General features: G+C 41.2%; 2 protein-coding genes across 2 annotated transcripts; both read left to right on the top strand.

The window, feature by feature from the left end:
* The first annotated feature begins 864 nt into the window (after window positions 1-864).
* On the top strand, window positions 865-4,204 carry FABP7 (fatty acid binding protein 7). The gene is made up of 4 exons (XM_080588356.1): window positions 865-1,048; window positions 1,445-1,617; window positions 2,250-2,351; window positions 3,850-4,204. The coding sequence occupies exons 1-4, from the start codon at window positions 976-978 to the stop codon at window positions 3,898-3,900; spliced, it is 399 nt and encodes a 132-aa protein (XP_080444482.1). The 5' UTR covers window positions 865-975; the 3' UTR covers window positions 3,901-4,204.
* A 2,067-nt stretch (window positions 4,205-6,271) lies between these two features.
* Window positions 6,272-22,456, top strand: SMPDL3A (sphingomyelin phosphodiesterase acid like 3A). Its single transcript, XM_080588351.1, has 8 exons — window positions 6,272-6,722; window positions 8,520-8,733; window positions 9,275-9,419; window positions 12,445-12,541; window positions 15,268-15,446; window positions 16,673-16,853; window positions 18,777-18,901; window positions 20,077-22,456. The coding sequence occupies exons 1-8, from the start codon at window positions 6,608-6,610 to the stop codon at window positions 20,386-20,388; spliced, it is 1,368 nt and encodes a 455-aa protein (XP_080444477.1). The 5' UTR covers window positions 6,272-6,607; the 3' UTR covers window positions 20,389-22,456.
* Window positions 22,457-25,419: the final 2,963 nt, after the last annotated feature.

Below are 25,419 nucleotides of genomic sequence, written 5' to 3'. Positions count from 1 at the left end.
GAACCAGTTAGACAATTGTTGAGGTTTTATTCCTAAAGCACAGGAAATCACTTTCACTTAATCCCTGAGTACTGCTGCAAGAGCTAAGAGCTAGATTCATGACTCTGGAACCTATCCCAGCCATAGGTCAAGAAAAGCTCACACCGTAACTTGAACCACAGCGCTGGGCTGCTTTCTGAAAAACTCTCAGAAGATGAGCTTTCAAGGAATTTCAAAGAACTAGAAGAAGGGAAAGACTCTCTGGCATTAAAAAATCTTGCTAGATGAAATGGTTTTAAGCAATTTTCTTCCGTTCTTTGCTCATTCTTAGCTTCCAGATGGTGTCGGTTTGGGAGGCAAGACGCTGTTTCCACACAACAATAGCAAATGCCAATTTCAGGCAGCATCGGGATGAACGGCACAAGATGGCAGGGGAAAGGAATCCGCACTTGGCCAACACTGAAAGAACTTGGCTGAAAAGGCCTAAAGGGAAGGCTTCTAACGGAGGTGTTTCTGTGGTAGCGCATTTTTATTCAAGCCAGGTCTTTCACATTTGGCACCCGCTTCTTTCTTGGCAGCGGGAGTACAGCGCGGATGGTTGGTGCTGTGGGGTGCTGAGGTGAGCAGGCCTGCCAAGCGCATCCCTCTGCCCTTCCGCCCACGGCAGACCCCCGGGGGGGCACCGCCTGCCCCAACCCTGGGCACCCAGCGCTCCCCTTCCCCTCCCCAGCAGCCAGCGGCCCTCGCCCCTTCCCGCCCGGGGCCTGCCCGCGGCCGCCCCTCAGCGCCCTCCGGGGGCCCCGGCGGCGGCGGGGCGGGGGAGCGCCCTCCCCCGGCGGGGCGGGGAGGCTCCGGGCCGCGGCCCCCGGCCTGCCCGCGGGGGCGGACCGCCGCCATCCCCGCCTGCCGGCCCCCCGCCGGGCGCCGGCTTTATATGCGGGGCGGCGCGGGCGGCACGGCGTTCCCCGGCACTCCTAGCACTCACACCCGGCCGCCATGGTCGAGGCTTTCTGCGCGACGTGGAAGCTGGTGGACAGCCACAACTTCGACGAGTACATGAAGGCGCTGGGTAGGTAGGGCCGGGAGAGCCGGGTCTGGGGCGCCGCGGGAAGCCCGAAATGCGGGAGAGCCCCCTCCCTGGCTGCAGGAGGCGGCAGGGCGAGCACGAAGTAAGGGCGAGCGCTGCCGGGGCCCGCGGGCTGCTGGCGCTCGCCGTGCCCCCGAGCGGCGGCTCCTCGTGGCACCGAGCGGGGGCAGCGGCAGGCCCGGGGCTGCGGCCGCGTGGAGACGGGTGGCGGGGGCAGCCGCGGTCCGCGGGCGGGGTCGGGGCGAAAAGTGGCGTTTCTCACTGGTCATCTAAAGCTGTGGAGCGGGGGAGGAGGTTTGTGCGCCTCGGTGCGCGGCGGGAAGGATGTTTTAGGATAACGAATGTCTGATGGATCTTTGTTTTTCCTTGGGGGTTTAGGAGTGGGGTTTGCCACACGGCAGGTGGGAAATGTGACTAAACCGACTGTGATTATCAGCAGCGAGGGGGACAAAGTAGTGATCAGGACTCAGAGCACTTTCAAAAACACAGAAATCAGCTTTAAACTTGGAGAGGAATTTGATGAAACTACCCCAGATGATAGAAACTGCAAAGTAAGTGAACTCTTGGGCTGCAGTGGCTTTTTTTTTTCTTCCCCCTCCCCACCCTCGAGGTTGTATCCTTTACAGGGTGGAATCAAAGGAAAAAAAAAAGAAAAAGTAACCTCTGCTACTGCTAGTTGTAGCACAGTGAACAGAAGAAAAAGCCAAGATTGCATCTTACTTGTCTACTTGCGCTGTGTCCTGTCTGAATCAACATACTATGTCTTCAGCCCCCTTTCTACCTCCCAGTGTTGAGGAATTCTGTTGGGTGCTCATTTTTCTTTTGATAGAAAGATCATTTGGTGCAACTTTTTCCAGTTGAAATGAGGGAATGCCTTCTCCCTGTGTCATTGAGGGCTTAACATAACAGGTACCCCAAAAGCACATCTGAAAGGATGTTTCCTGTGAGACTGGAACTCAAAGGAAACTTTTTCCTTTCATTGATACAAACGCTAATTGTATGGAGTTCACCCTTAAAACAAGGATTATTCATGTACTTGGCTTTAAAATGGCTGGGACTACTTTATCTTTTCAGTAGATGCATGTGGATCTAGAGAGAATTCAATAGAAAAGTGCATGCTTAACATGCGAGTAGAATCTTAAATACCTCCAAATGAGTGTCTGTATTTTTTGATTTCTCACAGTCAGTTGTGACCCTGGATGGAGACAAGCTAGTTCACGTACAGAAGTGGGATGGCAAAGAGACAAACTTTGTTAGAGAAATAAAGGATGGCAAAATGGTAATGGTAAGTATAAAAATCACTGAGCATTCACATAACACCACTAATATCGTTATTTCAAACTTTGTCAACTTTGTGGGTAAGTGTTGCTTGCACACAAAAGCTAAAACTAATTGGTGGGGAAAGCTAGCAGAGATTTTTCAAATGTTTATTTTTTCTTTTGCATCTAGTTTTCCTGACTATTCAAAAATTGCTAGCGGTTTTAGGCAGGCCAGCCTGTGCATATGCCAAGTGTATCCTTTCTTTCTAGACTTCATGTAAACGCACAAGCAAAAATAAGTAAATAGTTGCGGTGATTTGCAAAATATATGAAGTTCTTGGTTATTATATAGGCAGTGATTTGTTGTCAGTGATAATGTAGATTTCTTTAAAAATGTTTTATATATGCACATGTAAATGCAGTTTAACTGCATAGAACAAGTATTTCCGTAGGAAAATAAAACTTGAGTATTGCAGGAGGTAATAGTATTTTCATATTTCATTTAAGGGCTTATTCTTCCTATCTTGTTGAAAACTGATTAAAACTTCAATAGTCTGAAGAAAAATCGTTCTTGTTTTAAATTCCCCTTATCTTCCTGACTTTTCAGGAACAGGAGTATGGGATGGATAAATGGTATAAGTTACTGTATTTAATGTCCAGACTGACAATACTCATGCTTATTTTTGTCATAGAGATGTAGCTTTTAAAATAAAACCTCTTCACCTATTTTAATTAACCTATGTGATTTGGCTGTTGGAGAAAAACAGGTAGCTTTATTTTCTGAATACTTCAAAGAATATCTGTGTGGATGGAGACTTACAAATAATGAACTTTTTAAAGTTTGTAGTCAGTGCAGCACAGTGTGACAGTGATTCAAGGAAAAGTACATTTTTGTTTTTGGAAACAGAAACACACATACACAGAAAAGCACTTCCTTTGGAATTTGAATGCAGTGAAATGCTATATTCCAATTAGCAAAATACCTGCAAAGCTCACACACAACACTTAGTGTTTTTAAATAACTGCAGTAACTGGAATATTTGGCAGTTCTAGCCATATAAGTGCATAGAATGCATTTATTTTAGTATGAGGTTCTCCTTAAGTATATGCGTATGCAGAATAGTATAGAATACAGAAATAGGGGAGTCGGATTTTAGACTGCACATTTTGATTAACTTTGGCAAAATAAGTGTTAAATCTGTATTAAAACAATAAATTCAAGAAGTTACATTCACAAAATTAGAAAAATTAAACAGTCGTTTCTAGCCTCACTTTAGTTGTATTGTAAGCATGTATTATGTGTTTCTTTGGTTTGAAAGTAGCAAGGATAAAGTTACATTAATATGGGAACCATAACTTTGAAATTTTTCCTCTTGTTTACTTAAAATATCAATACTGTAAAATTTTTTTATAAATTATGTAATATAAAACAACGTTGTTCTCATATGGACTTCTTAGTATGTGTTAAGTCATTACAGAAAATGTCCAGTATCTAACATTGCTGTCTTTTCCTTGGACTTGCAGACTCTGACCTTTGGTGATGTGGTTGCTGTTCGCCACTATGAGAAAGCGTAGTTTACCTGACCCCTGTCCAGATGTTACTTCTGGATGGATTAATGTACCGTCCATAACTGAAAGTAGCTTAAATGCACATTTCTGGTATGAAGGATTAATAAAGATTTGGGGGGGGTGTTTTTCTTTTTTTTTGAAAAAAAAACTTTATGCCATCAAATTGGCAGACTTGTGCTGTATAGTGCAACAGGTTAAACTTTGCATTAAAACTCTGAAACACTTGCCTTTCTTTTTTACAGTAAATGGAACATATTTGAATTGTTTTGGAATGGAGATTCAACAGAAATTAAAACATTTTTTAAACCTGTGCTCCATTTGCATTTTATGGGATAATATTACAGTGTTTTAGAGGGAGTTGTAAAAGTTCCTTTTTCTCAGTTAAGCAGTAGGAAAGCATGTGGTACAAAACCCTGGGGCATTGGCTGTATGGAATGTGGGGTACATGGGAAATGAAAAACTGCCTTTATTCAGAAGAGGTGGCTTTGCTGAAGAAATCTAAATAAAGCCCCTGTCTTTGTGTGTAGGCAGAGGTGAGAGGTTCAACTCAGTTTCAGCTCCCCTCTTCCCTTGAAACTTGGAAACTTGCTCTCTGTTGTCCTGCTAAGGTTAGCAGATAGACAGCCTTTGATTTCTGTGGGTTTCCCATGGTTTTTGTTTTAATAGTTATGAGAGTTCTTTCTTTGTTTTTGATTTGGTTGGTGTGGGGGTTTTTTGTTGTTTGTTTTTGCAAATATACAGAAGACTAGAGTACATCAGTGTTCAAAGAGTGAAGTGTTTCACAGGATGGGAGGAAAGGACTGACATGATAAAGGGCAGGACTGGGGGAACCCAACATACAAAGCTTGTCTTTCATCTTCCTCCACAGGGGTGGGAGGGAAAACAATACAAGACAAACCTTCTGAGATTCCTCTCCATGCACTGTAGTTTTATAGCAAATATGTACTGGAATTAACAATGCACTGTGAGCAATTTAAGATAAAATACTGTGTAGAAAAATTAAATTAAAACCTTCCTGGAAAATATTCCCTAAAAGATTAGTGGGGCAAAAACTGCCCTATACTTTATCTTCTTAGGAAAAGTGAAGCAGTTGCTGGCATCATCGAGGAGCATGCTTGGAAACTCCCATGTTTTCAGACACGCTGGCTTGGTGGCCCATATTGAGATGTAGGTAGCTGCAAGCCTTTAAACAGTGGAGCTGTGGCATTCAGTTGCTCAGTACTGGGGGAGTGTGGCTGCAGAGGGAGGTGCAGGAGGGGAGCCCTTTCTAACCTCCCAGGCATGATCCTCTGCTGTGCCTCCCCTCAGATCTGCAACTGCATATCATGGGAAGTGGCTTCTTGCTTCCTTAGATAGACAACTTTCTTCCTTAAGGGCTACGGTAACATCAATAGCTTATCTCACTCATCCAATAGAAGTTCAGACACAACTGTGGCATCTAGCCAACAACAATACAAGCCTTAATTTGTCAGCTTCACTTTTTCACAAAGAAGCTGCCTGAAATGAACATCAAAATTTTTTTTCTTTCTTTTTCCTTATGGGGAACACCAGAAATGTAAAATACAGTCCTTAATTATGAGCTATCATAAATACGTTTTAAATGGTGGATATTGATCACTTAAAATCTAGGAGCTAACTTTTCATCAGAGAAATGTAAACTTGTTTCAAAGGTATGGGGAGCTGGATTCTTTTTTGTTTTGGGCTGTTTCAGCCTCCATGTGCTTAAGCAGCATCTTCTGTCCTTTGGTTTTATTTGCTCATTTAAACCTTAGTTTCAGCTTTCATTTGTCTCACTCCATCTCTGCTTATCCACCCATGTGTGTATTCATCACAGTGGCTGTGGTCCTTGCCACCTCTCCGCAGAGAGACGGGAACAGCTGCTTTTACTTCATTACTGAGGAACACAGACTTGGGTTTCCATTAGTGGCATTCATCTTTGTGACAAGTGATTTATAGGGCATGAAGTGAAAAAAAAAGAAAAAAAAAGTTTTAAATATGAGACAAAGAACACCGAGACTGTTAAAACTTGGTTTACACATAAAGCCTGAATGTTGAATATTTTACATTACTTTCACTTTTTAAAAAAGATGGCTTTTCCATACAGATGTGTATTCTATATGTAACATATGAAACCATCATAAATCTTATTGGTGAGGTACTTTCCTGTTCTAAAGATGAACAATATTAATGCCAAAGTAAATAAGGGTAAGAAAAAATGGAGAAGTGTGGTATTCGTGAAGTGCCTGTGGCACTGTTCAGACGAGAGAGCGGGAAAGTCAAGGAAACACTGACACAAGGGACCTCACGCTCCGCTAAAACTGGCTTTGCAAGCCATTGGAAAGAAAATCCGAACAGAAAACCACCCTCAGCAGGTGGACATGGAGGGGCAGCTTGGGGATTGATGACAATTACTCTAATTTGCTACTAAAACTGACACCGAGTCCTCCACAGGAAACTATTCTTGAGCAATGAGCTCCTGTATGGTAACGTGTAACAGTGGGGCTGGTGTTTACAATATAACTCAGCATTTTCCCGTGAGGAACCTTCCTTCCAAAAGCTACCCTAGACTTGCTCTGGCCTCCCCTGGGCCTGCCAAGAACTCCTCACGCTGCCCGGGCTCGGGCAGCCCCGGGCTCGCCCCTTTCCTCCCCTCCCGGCCGGGGCGGTCCCGCGAGCAGCCGTCGGCGGGCAGGGCCCTCCCGGCACCGCCAACATGGAGCCGCCGGGGGGACGCGCCGCCCGCCTGGCCCTCGGCCTGGCGCTGCTCTGCTCCTCGCTGCGAGCGGCCGAGGCAGCGCCGGCCGGCCCGGGGCCCCGCTCGGCTCTGGGTGAGTGAGGCACCGACAGGCCCCGCGGCGGAGCGGGGGCCGGCGGGGGCCCGGCCCCGCGGAGGGGCGGCGGGCGAGGGGGCAGCGGCGGCCCGCGGTGCCCGCCCGGCCGAGGGGGGCCCCGGGAGGGGAGACCCCCGCCAGCCTCGGGGGTCCCCTGCCAACCCCGGGGGCTCCCTGCCAGCCCCGGGGGTCTCCTGCCAGCCTCGGGGGTCCCCTGCCAGCCCCGGCAGGGCCGGGTGCCCTGGCTGCGGGTCCCATAACCCGCAGCGTACCCCGGCTCGAGGGGCAACCCCGTCTGGCGCCTCCCTGCATGTTTTTACCCAAATATAGGCTGCTGCCGGTTTACGTCCCAGCTAGCTGTAACTTTTAGCTAACTGAATGCAGTGCTGTTCAGGTAGGTGGGGGTTAACCAGGGTCTCCAGGCGGTCAGCAGGGTATGCCGCGCTCCAGCCGGTGTCAGGTAAGGTGAGCCGTGCCCTGCCCGCCGTGCGGTGCCCTGCAGCGTGCCCTGCAAACACGAGTGCTGCGCCTGTGCTGCCAGCCAGCAGCGTGCTTTGCCTGGCCTGATTTCCGGCACAGTAACAGCCACAGGTGAGTGCCCTGACATTGTTTGCACGGGATTTGCCGTCCCTGTGAGCACGGACGTCTCAAACCAAGCGCGCAGCAGCGTTCAGGCGTTTCCGCGTCTTGTGCTTGCAGAAGGCGTAGCGTTGTAGATCTGAAAGATTGCTGCTGGGCTTTGCTTCCTGAAATAAAGCTCCACAAGGTCGAGCCGTGTGTTGCCTGCTCTGTTGTTGAGTGAGCATGTGACCTTGGGAAAATCAATTTATATCTGTCCCACTTTCACAACCAGTGCCCCGGATAGACTTGCCTTTTCCAAATGCTTTGAAACTGACAGAGAGAAATTGCTCATGTTTTACATGGAACTTGAAGGCTGCTAGTCTCATACAAGCTTAATTCATCTTGTTCAATATATTCCCGTGCTTTTGAGTGTGTTTGTTTTTTTCCTGAGCGGTGCTAACTGACAAGTGACTAAGAATGTGTCAGCCTAGAAAGTACTCAGTATTTAAGGCTGACACACCTCTCTTTGGTAAGAAGCCCAGTCTTTTTGCTGCTGTGGCTGCTAGGGAGAAGCACTTTGAAATCCGCACACATGCTGTTTCGTGTCTTTCCTTCTAGACCATTATCTTTTATAGCAGCCTCCAGCCAGGGAAGGTGTAGAAAAATAATTAAAATTGTTACTCCCTTTCTTTTCAGGTGGTAGAATGGAGAAGTCCCTCTATCACCTCCTCTGCTCTTCCATTTCCAGATTGCTATAAATGAAAAGGAGCTCCATATTCCAGCCCCTACCAACCTCCATTTTTTTTTCTGCTGAATTGTTGAAACCTATGCCTCTGCTTCTGTTTTCAGTTTTTCTAAGCAGACTGTGTGAAGTAGTCTTATCAGGAATGCACCACTCATGCACACTTATCAGGCGGGATAATCAGCAATTTGTTAAATTCATTCTCCTTTACAAAACTTCAAAGAGGAACAGCAGTAGAAAAAAATGGAGCAAGCATGGGGTTATCCATGTGTATCCAGTTCACATTTGCAAGTTGTAATCAGAAAGTCACAGAACTACTATATATTTTTTAAGTAAAATACTTGCACTTTTTTGAAGTCAATGTCAGGGATTCCTGTTCAACTTTAGATTCAGCTAATTATTTTTTTTTCCCAGGCTATATAAGGAATGGGATTCTTAGAAGCCTGGTCAGAAATAATGCATTTTCTTTAATCTTTATTTTCTGTAAACAGGACAGTTCTGGCATGTATCTGATCTGCATTTAGATCCGACTTACCACATTACCCCTGATCGCACCAAAGTTTGTTCTTCTTCCAAAGGAGCCAATGCCTCTAACCCAGGCCCTTTTGGAGACTTTTTGTGTGATTCTCCTTATCAACTTATTTTGTCAGCATTTACATTCATGAAGGATTCAAAGCAGCAGGCTTCTTTCATGATTTGGACTGGGTAAGTAAGTGTTTAAGTCACTCTACAGTTAAAGCTTTTAACAGCTGGATAGGCATATAGTGCAGTAATTCACAAGTTTATATTCACACCAACACATCCTCAGTTTAGTATCTCACAAATGCTACTTTTAAAGAGTCTCCACTTGTCTGAGTAGCTAATAAGTGGAAGATTGAGTATATAAGGCCTCAGGAAGAGATTTTGATCCCTGTAACCATTTGTGGGTTTTGTTGGACTGTTCACTGTGACATGTGCCACATGACTTTATTAGTGCAAGTTAATAAACGTGCTGCGGGGAGGGTGGAAAGTAGAAAAATGAAAGCAAAAGGAAAGGTCAGAGGAATAACTGACTGGAATGAATTATCATGGGAGGCACTGTATTTTTGTCTTAAGGTCATTAAATATAAAGTGGATATCTTTTTAGATGTCCTTTGACAATATATTAGGTAGTGGGTTCTGTAAGATGTATCTAGAATCAAGCTATATTATAGCTTATGACTTCTAATCTTAAACTCTTTGTTAATAAAACCTTCTCTTTTTTCAGAGATAGCCCTCCTCATGTTCCAGTGAAAGAACTCTCGACAAAGCTCGTCATTAACATCATTGGCAATATGAGTTCTACAATTCGTAGTTTCTTTCCAGATCTTCAGGTTTTCCCAGCCTTGGGAAATCATGATTACTGGCCACAGGTAAAACAAATACAAAATCTTTTTAGGTACCATGTTGAGTGTCTTTCTAACTCCTCAGAGGGCAAGTGTGGGGAAAAAAAAATAACAGTGAAATTTGTATAAATGTTATCTGGAAACAGTATCCCAGGGTTCTCTGATTAGCACTTCAAATGATAAATAAATAATTCCAATCAAAAATACAAAGTACATTTCTACGTGTTAAGTTACCCAACCAAATGTTGGTGTCAGGTAAAATCTGTACGTTGCCTGAGGTAACGCAGATTTACTGTTAACCATTCGTCTCCTTGTGGCTTAGAACCACCAGGTCTCATCAGTGTGTCAATACACACTTTTTCTTGCTATGTAAGCCATACATATGTGTAAGTCGGGTGTGTGTGCAATAGTTTAACGTAACAGAGATAACATCCTTAGTGCATCTGGCAGCATGTGGTAAAGTTCAAGGCATGCTGAAAGACCAGCTGGAAGTCTACCTGTGGACATTAATGTTTTTTTGTTTGTTTGTTTGTTTTTATCACACTGATGGAATAACTTTTGTAATGTTCCCATAGTTTTGCCACTACTATTAAAATGTGTCTTTCTTTCTTTCCTTATTCAAAATTTAGAAATATTCCCATTAACTATTTACTGGATATGTGGGCCATTGCAGCTGAGGACAGTGCTTCTTTACAGTCAGTGATCTGTGAATATTTTTCTTGGCATAGCACAAAAATAAACAGTTGCTTCATTTGTCCTTTAAAGCATATTGCAAGGTGATCTGGCAGTGCACAGGACTGAGAAACAAATTCTGTCATTGGATCTGAGGGGATCGGAAGGGATGTTGAGCAGGTCAACTAAAACAATTTGATAAAGGCTTTTGTTCCAGCCTTCTGTGTTATTTAGGCCTATCGTGGGATATGTGGTATGGTAGATGGCTTTGGTATAGTAGTATCATTGCCTGTAATTAGTGATTCCTAAATCAGGGGGTATTGGAGAGGGAAGAGGGCAATGTGAGAAGGAAAATCAGAGCTAAGCAAGTAGCATAGCTTGGAGCTGTGAGTGCCCAGACCAAGCTGGGACTGGAGAGTTTTGTGGTCTTAAGCTTTTAGGATAGCTTGAGCTTGTCATGTGCATTCACAGGAAACAAAGTTAGTTCACCAAAAACTACTGATGATTTGGTAAATACCACCTCAGATGAAGTTTAACTCATTGTATTATTTTTATTTTAATTAAAAAACAAAAGTTAGCAGAGAATAGTTGTCATTCAGCAGTCTCCTGTGGTATAAAGGAAAAAAGCTATATACAGTAACCCCATAACAAAGATACGAATCCACATGGCAGACACTGACATTTGAATGTAGTGACACTTTTTTGACAAATATGAGTTTTGTTTGTGAAATTAAGTTTGAAGGTAGAAAAAGGATGGTCAGCAGGGGCAGCTGGACAGCAAATAGCGTTTTGAAGCAGGCTGCCTATTGGAGTAACTGTTGTAGTTTTGTGTCCAAAACCACACGAGTATTTTTGCGGTGCTTTGCTTCAAAATGGCAGACTCCACTAATGCACAGAACTGGCATACTTTTCTGTTACTGTTGGAAAAAGACCATGGGACCAGAAATTCCCCACTATGAGGTTGTTGGATTTTTTTGCTCTTGAAGACATTTTTTTTTTCTTGTGGATGTGCTTGGCAATACGTACCATAGACTGGAAGTAATGTGGAGCAAGCCACACTCCGTAGGCTGTTCCAGAGGCCTACACACTGTTCCTCCACAGCTGTGGAGGCTGTTTGCTTACTATGCGCCAAATAATTTTATTGCTTTCTATTGCGTTCTGACCTATCCATCATAATGATTTCACGGTCTTGGATGATTTTTCTTGCAGAGCCTATTAAAAATACTACTCAGGTTAATCAACCACTGGGATACCTTTTAGATTTTTTTACTGTGACCTTGGTCTTTCTGCATAGTCTTACTTTGTTTCACATTCTTGACCCTGCTTACAACAAATGCCTTAACTGCTGCCTGATCCAAATGTTCACAGAACACTGATTTGCCTTTTAGAGCCCAAGACCAAATCACCTTCAGTCCATAACATGGCCTCTTATCTGAGATCAGACTTTGCTGTGTCTTAGTGACTTAACTCTGGCTGAACTGGTATGACTCAAAGCTTTCTTAGTAACCAATATCCGTGCATTACAAGCAACAAATGTCTGAACAGACTACTGATTGCACTACATCTAGACAGAGACTTAGTGCCTAAGCCTCTAATAAAGTAAGTTTAGTTTCAAACATCTTAAAAAGGTCAAATTCTATGTTTAAGAAAACATGCACTGTAATAGTGTTCCTATTTTTTGACCTCTGATTTTTTTTTTCCTAGCATTAAAAATCGAAGCAGGTATTTTAGGAAAGGCAAGGACAAACTGGAATCTCCTTGTCAGGGTGAGATGGGAGCATGGCTCTATTCAGGCTGTGGCACTTGGGCATTGCTTGGCTCGGACCGAAAAGTGCTGCAGTCCTTATTGGAGCTGGTGTGTGAAAACATTGAAAAAACTTTTCTTCTACATTTTAAATCAGAACTACAGGATATCATGGAAATACTGATTAATCACATTGAAATATTTCTGAGGGCTTTAGTGGAATTTCAGGGAGCTATGTATCCCAAGTTGTGTGAAAAATTCACCTGCTATATAAGAAACTTGTGTTCAAGCTTCTCCTCCAAGAGACTGTATTTTTAGAAGGTAGTCTGTGAATCTTTGGTTTACAATTTTGCAGGATGTATGGTTTTCTACTTAGCTGTGCTCCTAAGGCTTGAAATGTTTCTGGCATTAGTTTAACAATGCATTAACATTGTTAATGCTGTCAGTTCTAAGACTGGGATTTTCTTCCTGATCAGCAATACTGCATGGTGAGAAGTTTTGTTGCTTTCTGATGTGCTACCTGGTGATTACTAGTTACACTTATGTATTATGGGAGAAATCAGGTGGGATGATAAATTAATTTTTTTGTATGTGTGTCTGAATGATAAGACTTAGGCAAGTTCTGCTGTCTCACAGGATCAGCTTCCTGTAACCACCAGTGAAGTTTACAATGCTGTAGCAGATTTCTGGAAGCCTTGGCTAACTGATGAAGCAATCAGTACCTTCAGAAGAGGTAAAGTATGTCAGTAATACATCATAAAGCTAGGGCTTAGAGAACTAATGATTCTATAGATTTGTCCCCTTTGTTTAGCTTTCTCACAGAATGAATTGTTACAGTGGATGATCTAGAATCACAGAATGGTTTGAGTTGGAAGGCACCTTAAAGACCACCCAGTTCCAACCTCCCTGCCAAGGGCAGGGACACCTCCCACCAGACCAGGCTGCCCAAAGCCCCATCCAGCCTGGCCTTGAACACCTACAAGGATGGGGCATCCACAGCTTCTCTGGACAACCTGTGCCAAGGCCTCACTACCCTCTGAGTGAAGAATTTTGTCTTTACATCTGATCAAAATCTCCCCTCCTTTAGTTTAAAGCCATTACCCCATGTCCTATCACCACACTCCCTGATAAAGAGTCCCTCCTCAGCTTTCCTGTAGGCCCCCTTTAGGCACTGGAAGGCCACTATAAGGTCTCCCCGGAGCCTTTTCTTTGCCAGGCTGAGCAACCCCAACTCACTCAACCTGTCCTCTTAGTTGTCCCTCTGCACTCTGTCTCTCCCCTCATTGTCCCTCTGTTCTCGTCTCTGGTGAGGCCACACCTCAAGTACTGTGTTCAGTTTTGGACCCCTTACTTCAAGAAGGACATCGGGGTGCTGGAGCTTGTCCAGAGAAGGGCAACGAAGCTGATGAGGGGTCTAGAAAACAGGTCTTATGAGGAGCGGCTGAGGGAACTGGGGTTGTTTAGCCTCTAGAGAAAAGGAGTCTCAGGGGAGACCTTATCGCGCTGTACAATTACCTTCATTGTACAGGTCATAGCGAGGTGGGGATCAGGCTCTTCTCTCAAGCACCAGGAGACAAGGTGAGGAGAAATGGCCTCAAGTTGCACCAGGGAAGGTTTAGGTTGGGTATTAGGGTAAATTTCTTTACTGAAAGAGTTGTGTGGCATTGCAATAGGTTGCCCAGGGAAGTGGTTGAATTGCCAAACCTGGAGGTCTTCAAGAAACGTGCAGATTGAGAACTTAGAAGCGTGGTTTAGTGGTGGACTTCAGTACTAGGTTAAAGGTTGGACTTGATGATCTTGGAGGTCTTTTCCAACCGGAATGATTCTATGATTCTATGATAGGAGAGGTGCTACAGCCCTTTGGTTATCTCTCTGGCCCTCCTCTGGACTTGTGCTAATAGATCCCTGGCCTTCTTGTGTTGGGGGCCCCAGAGCTGAATGCAGTGCTCCAGGTGGGGTCTCACAAGAGCAGAGTAGAAAGCAAAGATCACTTCCCTTGATCTGCTGGCCACGCTTCTTTTGATGCAGCCCTGGATATGGTTGGCTTTCTGGGCTGTAAGCACACATTGCTGGCGCATGTTGTGCTTCTTATCATTAAACACCCTCAGGTCCTACTCCTCAGGGCCGCTCTCAATCCGTTCTGTGCCCAGCCTGTATTTATGCTTGGCATTGTCCCGCATTGCCAGGCACAGAGGTGAGACTGACTGGCCTGTAGTTTCCTGGGTCTTCCTTTTTTTTTTTTTTTTTTTTTTTTAAATCAGGCTTATTTTTCCCCTCTTCCAGCCAGTGGGAACTTCACTAGACTGTCGTCTAGTGAAAGACGTCTACTTATCAAATATGATGGATGGCAGCTTAACAATAATGCTTCTTCTGGAAGAAAAATGCTTCTTCTGGAAGAAGTTACTTAGCTTTTTGAATATCAATGCTTGTCTTCAGGGTACATTTGTTCTCCTTTGCAATAGTCATTACTGCTTCTTGTAACATGGACAGTTTTATTGGCTTTTTACCAATACTCATAAAGTATCTTATTGCCTTCAGGACCTCATAAAAAGTACATTTCTAGAAAAAGATGTATGATGCACAAGAAGAGTTAAATTTGGTTGTACAGAAATTGATGGCATGGTGTTTCTGTTTTTATTACTGTATGGAATAGGCATATATTTCTTCAGATTATAGTAGTACATAGTCTTGGTGATTGTCTTGTTAATTACATCATGTTTGTATCCAACTTACTAAACTGGGAAAATAAGAATATGCTAATTATGATTTTTCTTTTTAGCAAAAGACTGAAAAACTCAACCCAATTTCCAGACATTAGGGATTTGGAATTTTAATTTGTGTTTTGTGTCCTGAATAAGAAGGACATTTGGGTAAGAATGGAAGTAGGAATTCTAATAGGAAAATAAAACTCAAAGGAACAGATCTTACGTTAAAGTATATTGTTACAGTTCTATTGTCACGGTTCCAGTGAAGTCCATGAACTATGAAATTGCACCCATTGAAGTTCTGTATGACATGCTCTTAATTATGTTCTAGTCTAAAGCTAAATGAGTTTCAAAGTACAAGGCTACTAAACTCAAACAGTTATTTCCTGGACAAACCTATGTGTTTGCAGTGTTTTAAGAAATGTATACTTCTAACAATTACTACATCTCTGTGGTAGAAATGTTACAGGGCACTTCTTGTGTGTGAATTGGATAATTGCATATGGAAACAAAAACAAAGGCAATTACAGGCAAGAATTCATAACATATTCAGTGTCAACTTTTCCTACTAAAATATTCCTGAAAACAGATTCTTAAGATGTTCTGTTATGATCAGGTGATACATAGCTTGATGAAACACATCCTATTTTATTAGAAAGAAGAAGACTGAATATGTTGTTGGTCTGTACTTTGATTCTAAAGTTGTGCTTTGAAGCCTTTCTTTTTTCAGATAATGTTGGTCTTACTTTCACAGGTGGCTTCTACACACAGCTGTTTGAATCAAGCGTTGGCTCTCAACCACTCAGGATAATCAGTTTGAACACAAACTTATATTACAGCCCAAATAGTGTGACTGTGAATATCACAGACCCAGCCAACCAGTTGGCCTGGCTGGAGGGAATATTGGAAGCATCTTCACAAAAGCAGGAAAAGGTAGGGGTTGTGAACAGAACCCATTGGCATTATTAGTTTAAACTTTGAAGAAAAGAAGAAACTAAGAAGAAAAGTTTAGATTTAGAGCTTAGTGATACGGTTTAGTGGAGGACTTGTTAGTGTTAGGTCAGAGGTTGGACTAGATGATCTTGGAGGTCTCTTCCAACCTAGATGATTCTGTGATATAAATATGATTTTAGAATAATATTAATGTTACCAAAGAGATGGAAAAAATCACAGTTTCATTTGCATTAATAATTCTTTGTTGAATGTGCACATTGTGTACATACTACAACAATTAATACAGTAATTGAATATTCTTTCTCAAATAATGCAGTAAAATACCTTTTCTCACTTATAATGTAAAATGCCATAGGAGCCAGAAGGAAAATACTTTAACTTTTGTTTCTGAATCTTTTTACTCAAGCCTTCAATTTTAAAATGTGCACCCATGGTCTAAGACAAAAGTTAGTGTATTTCATTTACATTGTTATGTAATTTTGAGTATGAAAATTAGATATTAGAAAAGATTTTGACAACCACAAAACTTAACCAAGCTTCAGTTTGAGTGCTATAATAATAATAAATTTCCTAATAATACTCAGTTTTGAATTGGGGTTATAACTTGTTGCTCATGTTTATTGATTTGTGTGGGGATTGGATCATCAGCTGACCAGGAAAAGTGTTTAGTTTGAAACATGTTAACAGTTGTTGTTTTTTTAAATATTATATTATAGTGGGGGGAAAGGAGATCTTCCCCTTCCTTGTTCCGTTGGAAGCCAGTCTCAGTCTAAACAACAGACTTACAGAAAGATTGTAATTAGTTCTTCTATGTTTATGCTGAATATCTGACCATTCCCTATAATATTCTAACACCAAACTTTTTTGCTATTCCCTTGAGGTGCCAAATCATAAGTCTTGCCCTAGTTAACTTACATTTTCGTTTGAAACAATTGAACACATTTTTCTTTGCCCTAAAATCATGCAGAGAGTTAGCAGAACTTTCTTCAAGAATGCACTAAGAAAAAACTATTTTTGTCATTATAAATTTAAACATACTTATTCATTGTATTTTGTATAATAAAACTGCTGTGATTTCTGGCTTTCAGAATGTTATTTCAAAGATAGCATCAGAATAAAATTGTGTTAACCTTTTCTAAGTTAAAGCTAAAACTATCAGTTTCAAGGGAAGATGCTAATTGTGTTTTCTCTATCTAATTTCTTAGGTGTATATAATAGGACACGTACCAGTAGGATACTTGCCATACGCAAGGAATACTACAGCTATCAGGGAGTATTACAATGAGAGACTAGTGAAGATTTTTCGCAAATACAGTAGTGTTATTGCTGGGCAGTTTTTTGGCCACACACATAGAGATAGTATCATGGTCCTCCTGGATGAAGAAGGTAATGATGCTCATTGAATCCTTCATCTTTTCCTTTTTGATTAAAAGCAAATTAATGTTTTCTTACATGGTGTTACCCGTCAGTCAGTGTTGTAAATAACTGAAAAATGAAATTGTGATATTCTGCTATTTATCTACAAAAGTTCAAGCCTCACACACTTGCAGATTTTTTCCAAAGAAAACCTTGCAAGAAGACTTTTTTTCTGAAGTTTGAAGAGACTCTGCAGGCTTCCTATATTTTTAATGAATGCTCATGCCTAGACAAGAATTTCTACTCTTTCCTCTCCACTTTCTCAGTGACACAGGCAAATTGTACTAGCCAGTTGCTATTGTGTAATGTGTCAAAGGGAATGTTCTCAGGCCAACTAGACATGCTCTGTGTTCTTGTGTTTCCTGCATCATTACTGTGCCTCTCTGCTGAGTTCCCTGCTGCTTCAAAGTTAATTAAGATAGGGGTAAGCAGGAGGCAGGGGAATGAAAGTCTCTGCTTGTTGCACCTCTTAGATCAGCTAATTTCCCTTCAAGAAAAGCACCCAGGTTTGAAAAGTTTGTTTATTGCTTTGAAATCCCTTAATTTTAAGTGTGGATATTTCTGTATGAAGCACTCTTACATCTCTAGCAGAAGATCTCTAACAAGTAGCTAGTTAAATACTTGTGTCTACAGCATAGTGAGGAGTCTACTGCTTTGGTTTACACAAAATATTCCAATATTAATTGGCTCCTTATCTGTGTTTGTTTTTATATGAACTCATAAAAGCAATGCCCAAAATGCGGACTGGGATACCAGAGTTTTAAATGACTTACCTTCTTGCATACCGTTAACATGGAATTAATGTCCAAAATCAATCCAACCCAAGTGAAAGAAATGGCCTTTAATACGCTCAAATGGTTTTCAGAACAGTCTTACACATGCATGTTTTTGTACCTTGTCCCATTTGTGCATGAAATCATCACCTCTACTGCAAATTTCACTGAGAATAGACAGAACTTGATGCATTCTCATTACAGTTTCCATGTGCAAGTAACTGCTTCCAGAGTATTTTAATAATTTTGCATATTTTGACAAATCCAAACAGTGAAATTTCACGTAGCGTGGTACAGTTTGTGTTTATCTGTACAGTTTTAGGCTGTCTTCTCTTTATGTCATTTTTCTTTTTGACAAAATTTCAGAGAATTCAAGATAAATATAATACTATAGCCAACATCAGGATACTGAGATACAGAGCTCGGTGTTCTCTCTTCTGGAAGTATTTACTGATTTCTAGGCTTTAAAATCTTCTTGTCATTTGTGGAGACTGGCCTTGTGATTTCACCACCATGATGTTGTTGGAGAAAGGAATGGTTAGGGTTTCTTTTGTTACACAGAGAACCTCTCAATACTCTTACCTGCATATTCTGCCTATTAAAACTTCTGTATGTCCTCATGTTTCAGTTACTGGACAGATCAGTGTTTACTAACTAGATTCTGGGCTAGTCTAGATGAGTGAAGTCAGAGTCAGTTTATGATACCCTGGTGTTTCTAATGACATTATAAATAACATGAAGAACAAATACATAATGCAACATGTAAAGTGTTGCATGAGGAAAGCTATTCAAAGTTCTGGATATTTCTTCAGTAGAAATATACAAAGTACAGAGGCCTTACCTGCAGGCAAGACCATTCAGCACTTGGATAGTTGAACTGGTGTGAAGCCTCCAGTATAGATAAACTTCCACTGATAAGCAGTGGAATGTGGGTACACAGATTTTGGTCCATTGAATGGAGATAAAGGAATTCATAGTGGTGTAACTAATCCAGGGTAAAAAATTGCTGGTGTTCCTAAGCTTCTCACTCTAGTTCTTGTTGTGTTGGTTCTCCATAAAAATATGTTTGAGAAAGAAATGATTGAAAGGTAACTGTTTCCTCCGCTCCCTTTTCCTGCAGAAAAGCCAGTAAATTCCTTGTTTGTGGCACCTGCTGTAACCCCAGTGAAGAATGTATGGCAAATGGAGTCCAATAACCCGGGTGTCAGATTCTATCAATACGATCTTCTCGATTATAGCTTGCTGGTAAGTAAGGCTTTTAAAGCATTGTTTAGGACTTAAATATTTAAATACACTGTCACTAAAAATTACAGTGAGATGTCAGCCTTTGTAGTATTCTGGTAATCGGTGGAACTTTGGTGCTTACTGTTATTTTTCTTCTTGGGCAAAGAAGATGAAATCTGAAAGAGAACTTGGTCAGTCTGTCTGGCTGCAAGACTACCCAGTGCTTCCTGTTCTCTGAACATTCCTACGATGTAGAATCAAAGATGGTCAGAATTTTTCTGGGCATAATCCTGAAACTGTTTGCAGGGAGTTCAGCTCTGCAATGGTGAAGAAGGTTCATACCAGCTATTATTAGCTTGTTTACATACCAGTGTTGTTTGCTGGTGATTGCCTGAGCTTTGGGAGGCACGAAGTACTGCTACAGGGTATAGAAGAGCAGATGAAGAAAATCACACTTCTAGCCATGTGATGCCTTTCATAATCATGCAGCTTCCTATATAGGGTTTATACTTTTAATAGGAAATTGTAAAGACTCTTTAAAGGAGAAAACTTAGAATACTTCTGTAGTCTTTATTTTTGTTGGAGATATAGTGAATCCTGTATGGTAATTTTGGCTCTGAGTAACTCAGACATTCTCTCAGTAATTCAAAGTAAAATCTTGACCTTGCCGAGTTCAGTGACAACACATCCTGTGGCTTGACTGAGACTGGGGTTTCCCTCTGGAGATCTGTGCTAATGTTGTCTGCTTCTTTCCTGTGCAGCTTTCATTGCTGTATCTCCATCTCTCGCTTTCCTCTGAATTCTCCCTGGGCTGTTCTTTTTCTGTCCATTCTGCCCCTCAAGCAGTGTCCACAGAAAAGAGTTCTGGATTTCACCCTTTTGCCCCAGACCCAAGCCAGACACGAGCATAGTGGAGTTTGGTTTACAGTTTGGATAGGAAAGACTTATAACAGTGCCTCTGCTGCCTTTTGTGTTTCCTTTTTCTTCTCCCCATCCCCCCACCATTACCACACTGCAAGTACCAGCTTTGGGTGTAAGCCCAGCTCTTGGGGTGGGACGTGACCTTCTATTCATTTGTGAATAATGAGGAGTGACAGCTTCCTAATCAATATATCACTCTAGAGACTTAATGAAGCAGGGAAGAAAGCAATACAGCCGTGCCTATTTTTTCTTTTTTTTTTTTCTCCAAACTGTAGGATCTTTGGCAGTTTTACTTGGACCTCAGAGACGCCAACAAGAAAAATGAATCGGACTGGAAATTAGAATACATCCTGACTAAAGCTTATGGTATTGAAGACTTGAAGCCTGAAAGCTTATATGAAATGGCCAAGCAGTTGTCTGTGCCACGCAGCAAGCTGTTTGAGCAGTATTACAATAACTTCATTGTCAGTTATGACAAAACCATTGTCTGTGAAGAGGGGTGCAAGACCTGCCAAATATGTGCAATCCAATATCTGGATTATTCCTCATACACAGATTGTATCAATCAGGAAGCAACGAGGAGATGAAGTCTCCAATGCAATGTATGCCAATATTAACTTGAGCCTTTGATTTAAAAAATCTGATCATCCTCTTGCTCAAGCACTGACATGCTGCCAGGGAACCTGTGGGACTTGCCTGAATTTCAGGGGAGTAATAAATCTTCCTAGATTTTTCTTCTTTTAACCATATTTTCCTTCTACATCTAAATAAAAGTTTATTGGCTGTGTAATAGTGGCCAGATATTTTGCTGTTGTTTCAAGTGTCCTGTGCACCCCTGTAACAGGCATCAGGATGTATGAGAAAAGAAGTTACTCAGTTCTTTGGAAATCCAAGTTTCTTATCAGGGTGTATAAATGTAGGCAATGCCATTCCAGGCATGGGAATTGTATGGGGGTGGATTTCAGCCATCTGCTGCTGCAATTTACAAAGTGAAGTCTGCAGAACCTCTGTTTGCTGAGGCTGGAGTGCAGTTACCTTTTTGATGTGATGCCAGTATTAGGCATTTCTGTCCCTGTGCCAAGTTTCCTTTTCTCTCTTATCCTCTTAAATTCACCTCTGTTCAGGGGCATATTTTAACAACAGCATGAATGTGACTTAATGGATCACAAACCTCCAGCCTGAAAATACTTGAAAATACTCAGTACACCTGAGTGTACTTTCAGAATGTGATTATCTAGCACCAAGTGCTTCTTTCCTGTGATAGGCCTGTGTATATTGGTGCTGCTGTCAAGCAGTCAGCTGGCATGAGATTTTGCAGCACATTACGAATCAGGTTTAAATTAATCAATATCAGTAATTAGACATAGCTAATGTGCAATACAGGCAAACATGCACTAACCATTATATTTCTTGAGTTTCTCAGGTTTCTGTGTTTCATAGAGCACTTGGGCACTTAATGCAAAGCTTATCACATGTATCAATTTACAAGTGCACAAACCACTTCTTGGGACTGTGATGATATATTAAGAGGATAATTTATCTAGTGCATACAATCAAGAATGATCATTACTATTTTTCTGTCTCATCAAGAGTCATACTTTTAGAAACTTTGGTCAATATAATATCATATAGACTCTATTGTAGAAAATATAACTCCAGAGTAATTAGGCTGTGGCAGTGGTTACGAGACAAATCCAGTTGCTAACTGTTTATTTTCAGGAGATTAAAGTCTTTATTGTAGCTGTTGAGGAATTTTCTGGTTTTGTTTCCATCCAACCTTGAAATACTTGGAAAATCTGTCCCCATATATTCCACTAAGTCTATAGTGTTCATAATTATAGATGCAGATACTTCAGATTTGTCACGCATCAGTCATCGGCAGAGGAAATGGCTGGTTTGGTAAATTTGCATTCAGAAACAAAATCCTCCTGTGGCAACTGTGTTTAGAAATGCCGTTAATGATGCATAACAGGTAGTTGTACTGTATTTTCAATTTTGTTCTCAAAGAAGGTACATGGGCATGTAAACTCTTTAGAGACATCTATTCTGGCTAATCTTGAATGTATCTGGATATGTAAATAGTGTGAGTTAACATGGGTTCCATGCAGACTGTCACTGTGAGGAAGTACAAGAAAGTTTCAGTGGTATATGTTGATGATTCCCTCTTTGTTGGATGTGTTTATTGTTTGGTTTTCTCATGGTTTGGTTCATTAAAAAAAGCCTGTGTTACCAGTGTCACTTCTCCAAGGGCAAACAAAGTTATGGGTGGATAGCATATAGACAATTACAGCTGACTTTGCTCCAATTTGCCAGATGGGTTTTGTTCAATTTAGTTTTGTGCTTTGAACAACTGTCTCTCTTACTGGTTTGTTTTTGTGCTTTCTCTGACTTCTGTTTAAACTTAATACCTACAAACCATCCTGGAAACGTGCAATAAGAATTACCTAGTTACATTCTCCCACTAAGGATATTTTTATTGCTGAATCTTAGGGAGAACTGAACCATGTAGCAGATTAGTTACAGAGCTCTGGTATGCTGTTGATGAGTTCTTGGGCTTCTTGCTTCCTACATTATTTCTTGTCTCTGTGTATGTCTGTAGTTATTATTTAGTGAGCATAAAAAAAAAAATAAATGCCTACAAATGTCTAATAGCAATCTATGATCTGTTTGTTTGTTTGTTTTAAAAACATAAATGCTGACTTTATCTGGACTTTAGATGAAGCCAAGTCCTGGATGGCACCAGCCAAGGAAGTTGTTTTTGTTTCAGCCAGAAGGACATATCCCCTAAAGAGTTATATATTTAGCTAAGGGCCATCTACTAAGATGCATCCAGTTATGCAGCCTGGCATTCTCTAATTCTCTTATACGTAACTATATTTATTCAAGTGCAAATGGAACTGGCCAAAAAAGATCCAGGAATATGTTTAACTGCATCATCTTGTAATTTGGACATAAAACAAAGGGCTGTTAAGAATGTTACACTGTAATAAACATTAAAAAAAAATCACACAAAGAACTTAAATGTCACCTGTGTTAAGGACAAATAGAGGGTGATATTTTTGTTTCAGGTTCATACTTCATTCCTCCATGGATCTAAGAATGTTCTAGAGGTAAGTTATCCTTTCCTGACATCAGTTTGTTGGGTTTTTTTTGTTTGTTTGTTTGATTGTTTTTGAAGGAGTCATAACAATTAAACTCCAAAGAGGAATGGCCTGATAAAACTTCTGTAGGCCAGACTCTTGTTTCACATTTCATGATATTTTGTGTCCCTGTCTTGAATGAAGGATTTGGAGGAATTTTTGTAAGGCCACATGTGACAGAAAGACAAAACACACCACCTAGTGGAGATGAAAGCTTTGAGTTTATCTAGAATTAAACTTGGGACATATTAACAAGGAGAGAAATTTTTCAAATATTCTAGCATATACCTTCTAGTTATTTCTTCTGTAGCAGTGCTGCCATGCTGCACAATTCTTCTGGATATTAAATTGTTTCTGTCTCCTAGAGGCAATGACATTTAAGGGGATCCTGAATCCTGAGGCAGGTGCAGGTCTCAGCCCGCTTCCTGGGAATAAAGAGCTAACAGAAGGGATCCGCAGAGGCCAGCTCAGCTAAGTAGATAAGGATGTGATAGAAACAAAAGATCTATGGTGTCTTCTTCCCATTAGTTTCTGTGCTTTAATTCTCTCCTAGAGTTCACTCTCTGAACTTATGTCTACCTTAACAGGTAGTTCAGCCCAATAGGAGCACTTTAACAGCAGAGTTGATGCTGAGAAGCTGATGCCACTGCTGCAGGTTTCATTTGCAACTGGAGAACATCAGATGAACCCTTGAAGTGCACCTCACAGCTGCATTGCATCTGAGAGAGCACTCTCCAAGAGCGTTCTGCAACATGAATGAAAGCACAGTAAGTGGGGACGATCAGTATACTTGGTCCAAATGTGTGCTCCTGATCCAAACTAAAATTATTATTTAGTGCACCCTGAGGTCAACGTTAAATTGCTTTAGACTGAGGCACTGAGTGGTGTCTCGTCATTTCTGTTCTTCACTTGTCAACCTGAAGAAATAGAGATGACTGGAGGAGGTGGGCAATGAGTGAACATACTGTTAGTAAAACTGGTGTTGAACTAAAGTTGTCTGCAGACAGAAATAGATAACTGGGTACATGTAGTCCCTCGTGATCCATTTCCTGTGTGGACAGCTGATGAGCACATAGCATCTTCAAGGAGCAGTGTCTAGTTTAGCAGCCATGTAAGTTCCCTCTGTAGAAACAGACTTCTCAAGGAGAGTTGTCACATTTGTCTAAGAATAAAACCACTAGGAAATCCCTCTCATGCACGGTCAAGAGGAACTATGCCAGTGTCAGTGTAGAAAAGGACTGTAACTGTCTAAGACCAGCTGCATTCCTTACTTACTTTCCCAAAGCAGGAGACTGGCTTTTATATGTTTAATGCTACAGCTTTCAAAAAAGAACATTGCTCTAGGTAATTTCACTTGTCATGTGTCAGCTCCAGCTTTCTTGTTCTGATGGAGGAACATTCTACCTAGGAATTCTACCCTGTTTTGTTATTTTCTGATCTGCAAATAATAATATGGATGTTGTTTTCACACTGCGTGTGAAATATAGCTGTAGAAATTCAAAGAAAACACATAGACAAAAAAAAAAATCAAAAATGTTAACCATCACACATCTTTAATTAGTTTCTGACGGTTGGGAGAGTTGCAAAGATAATTTATTGAATTAACATTTCCGGTGTTACTGGATGACTTATTCCTGTTAATTCCTGTGAACAGGCTGTATGTGTTGCTCAGAGCTGCCCTAGCAGGTGTTAGGAGAGTGGACAGTGATAGGATGGATGCAGTAGGTGGCTGACTAAAATCATAATGAGGGAATTACTTAAAAAAGCTGAAAACAAACCACTGGAAATGTGGTGAACCCTAAAAAAGTCCAAAGCACTTAATGAAGCACTTGAAGGAGCACTGGTGATGTTAAATGTAGGCTTATAAATGTGGCCAATTTTCACATGCAACTTACATTGCATTCAACGGTAGAGCTATTTTTAAAGACTGTCTGGAAAAATCCTTCTGTTATCTGTATTTCCATCTAGTAATCTGAATCTAACTGTCAAATGTGTTGTAGATAACTACTGAAATATTCCTCTATCATGTCTTCTAGTATGCAGCAGGTAAAAAAAACTGGACATATCGTTCTTGTACCCTATAAAAGTCTTTGATTTTAAAGCAGGAATATTTAAGCTGGAGAAATTTCAAATGCGGAGCTGGGCAAAAAGAGGATTTTCCCATCCTGAAACTTCAATATGTCCCCCTGGAATAAAACCAAGACCTTGCCAAGTTTTTAGGAAGGGAGATAGGCAAAGTTGAGATTTGCACCTGAGCCTGCCACCTTCCTGCTCAAGCACTTGCTCTGCATCTGTCATGGTGCTGAGTGTGCTTTCTCCTTCCACCCTGGAACTGAACAACTTTCTAAATTAAAATTTGCATTAGAACTATTACATTCATATGAAAAAATGTGATATTGACATAGCATTTTCCACTGAAAACTGTTAAGTAATTCTCAGGAAGTTCTCCCCCATGCTATATAGTTTGACACTTTGCCT

This window comes from Anser brachyrhynchus (assembly GCF_964034855.1).
Source record: "Anser brachyrhynchus genome assembly, chromosome: 3".
Taxonomy (NCBI): Eukaryota; Metazoa; Chordata; class Aves; order Anseriformes; family Anatidae; genus Anser; species Anser brachyrhynchus.
Note: the sequence above shows the minus strand (reverse complement) of the source record. Positions and strands in the feature narration are given on the sequence as shown.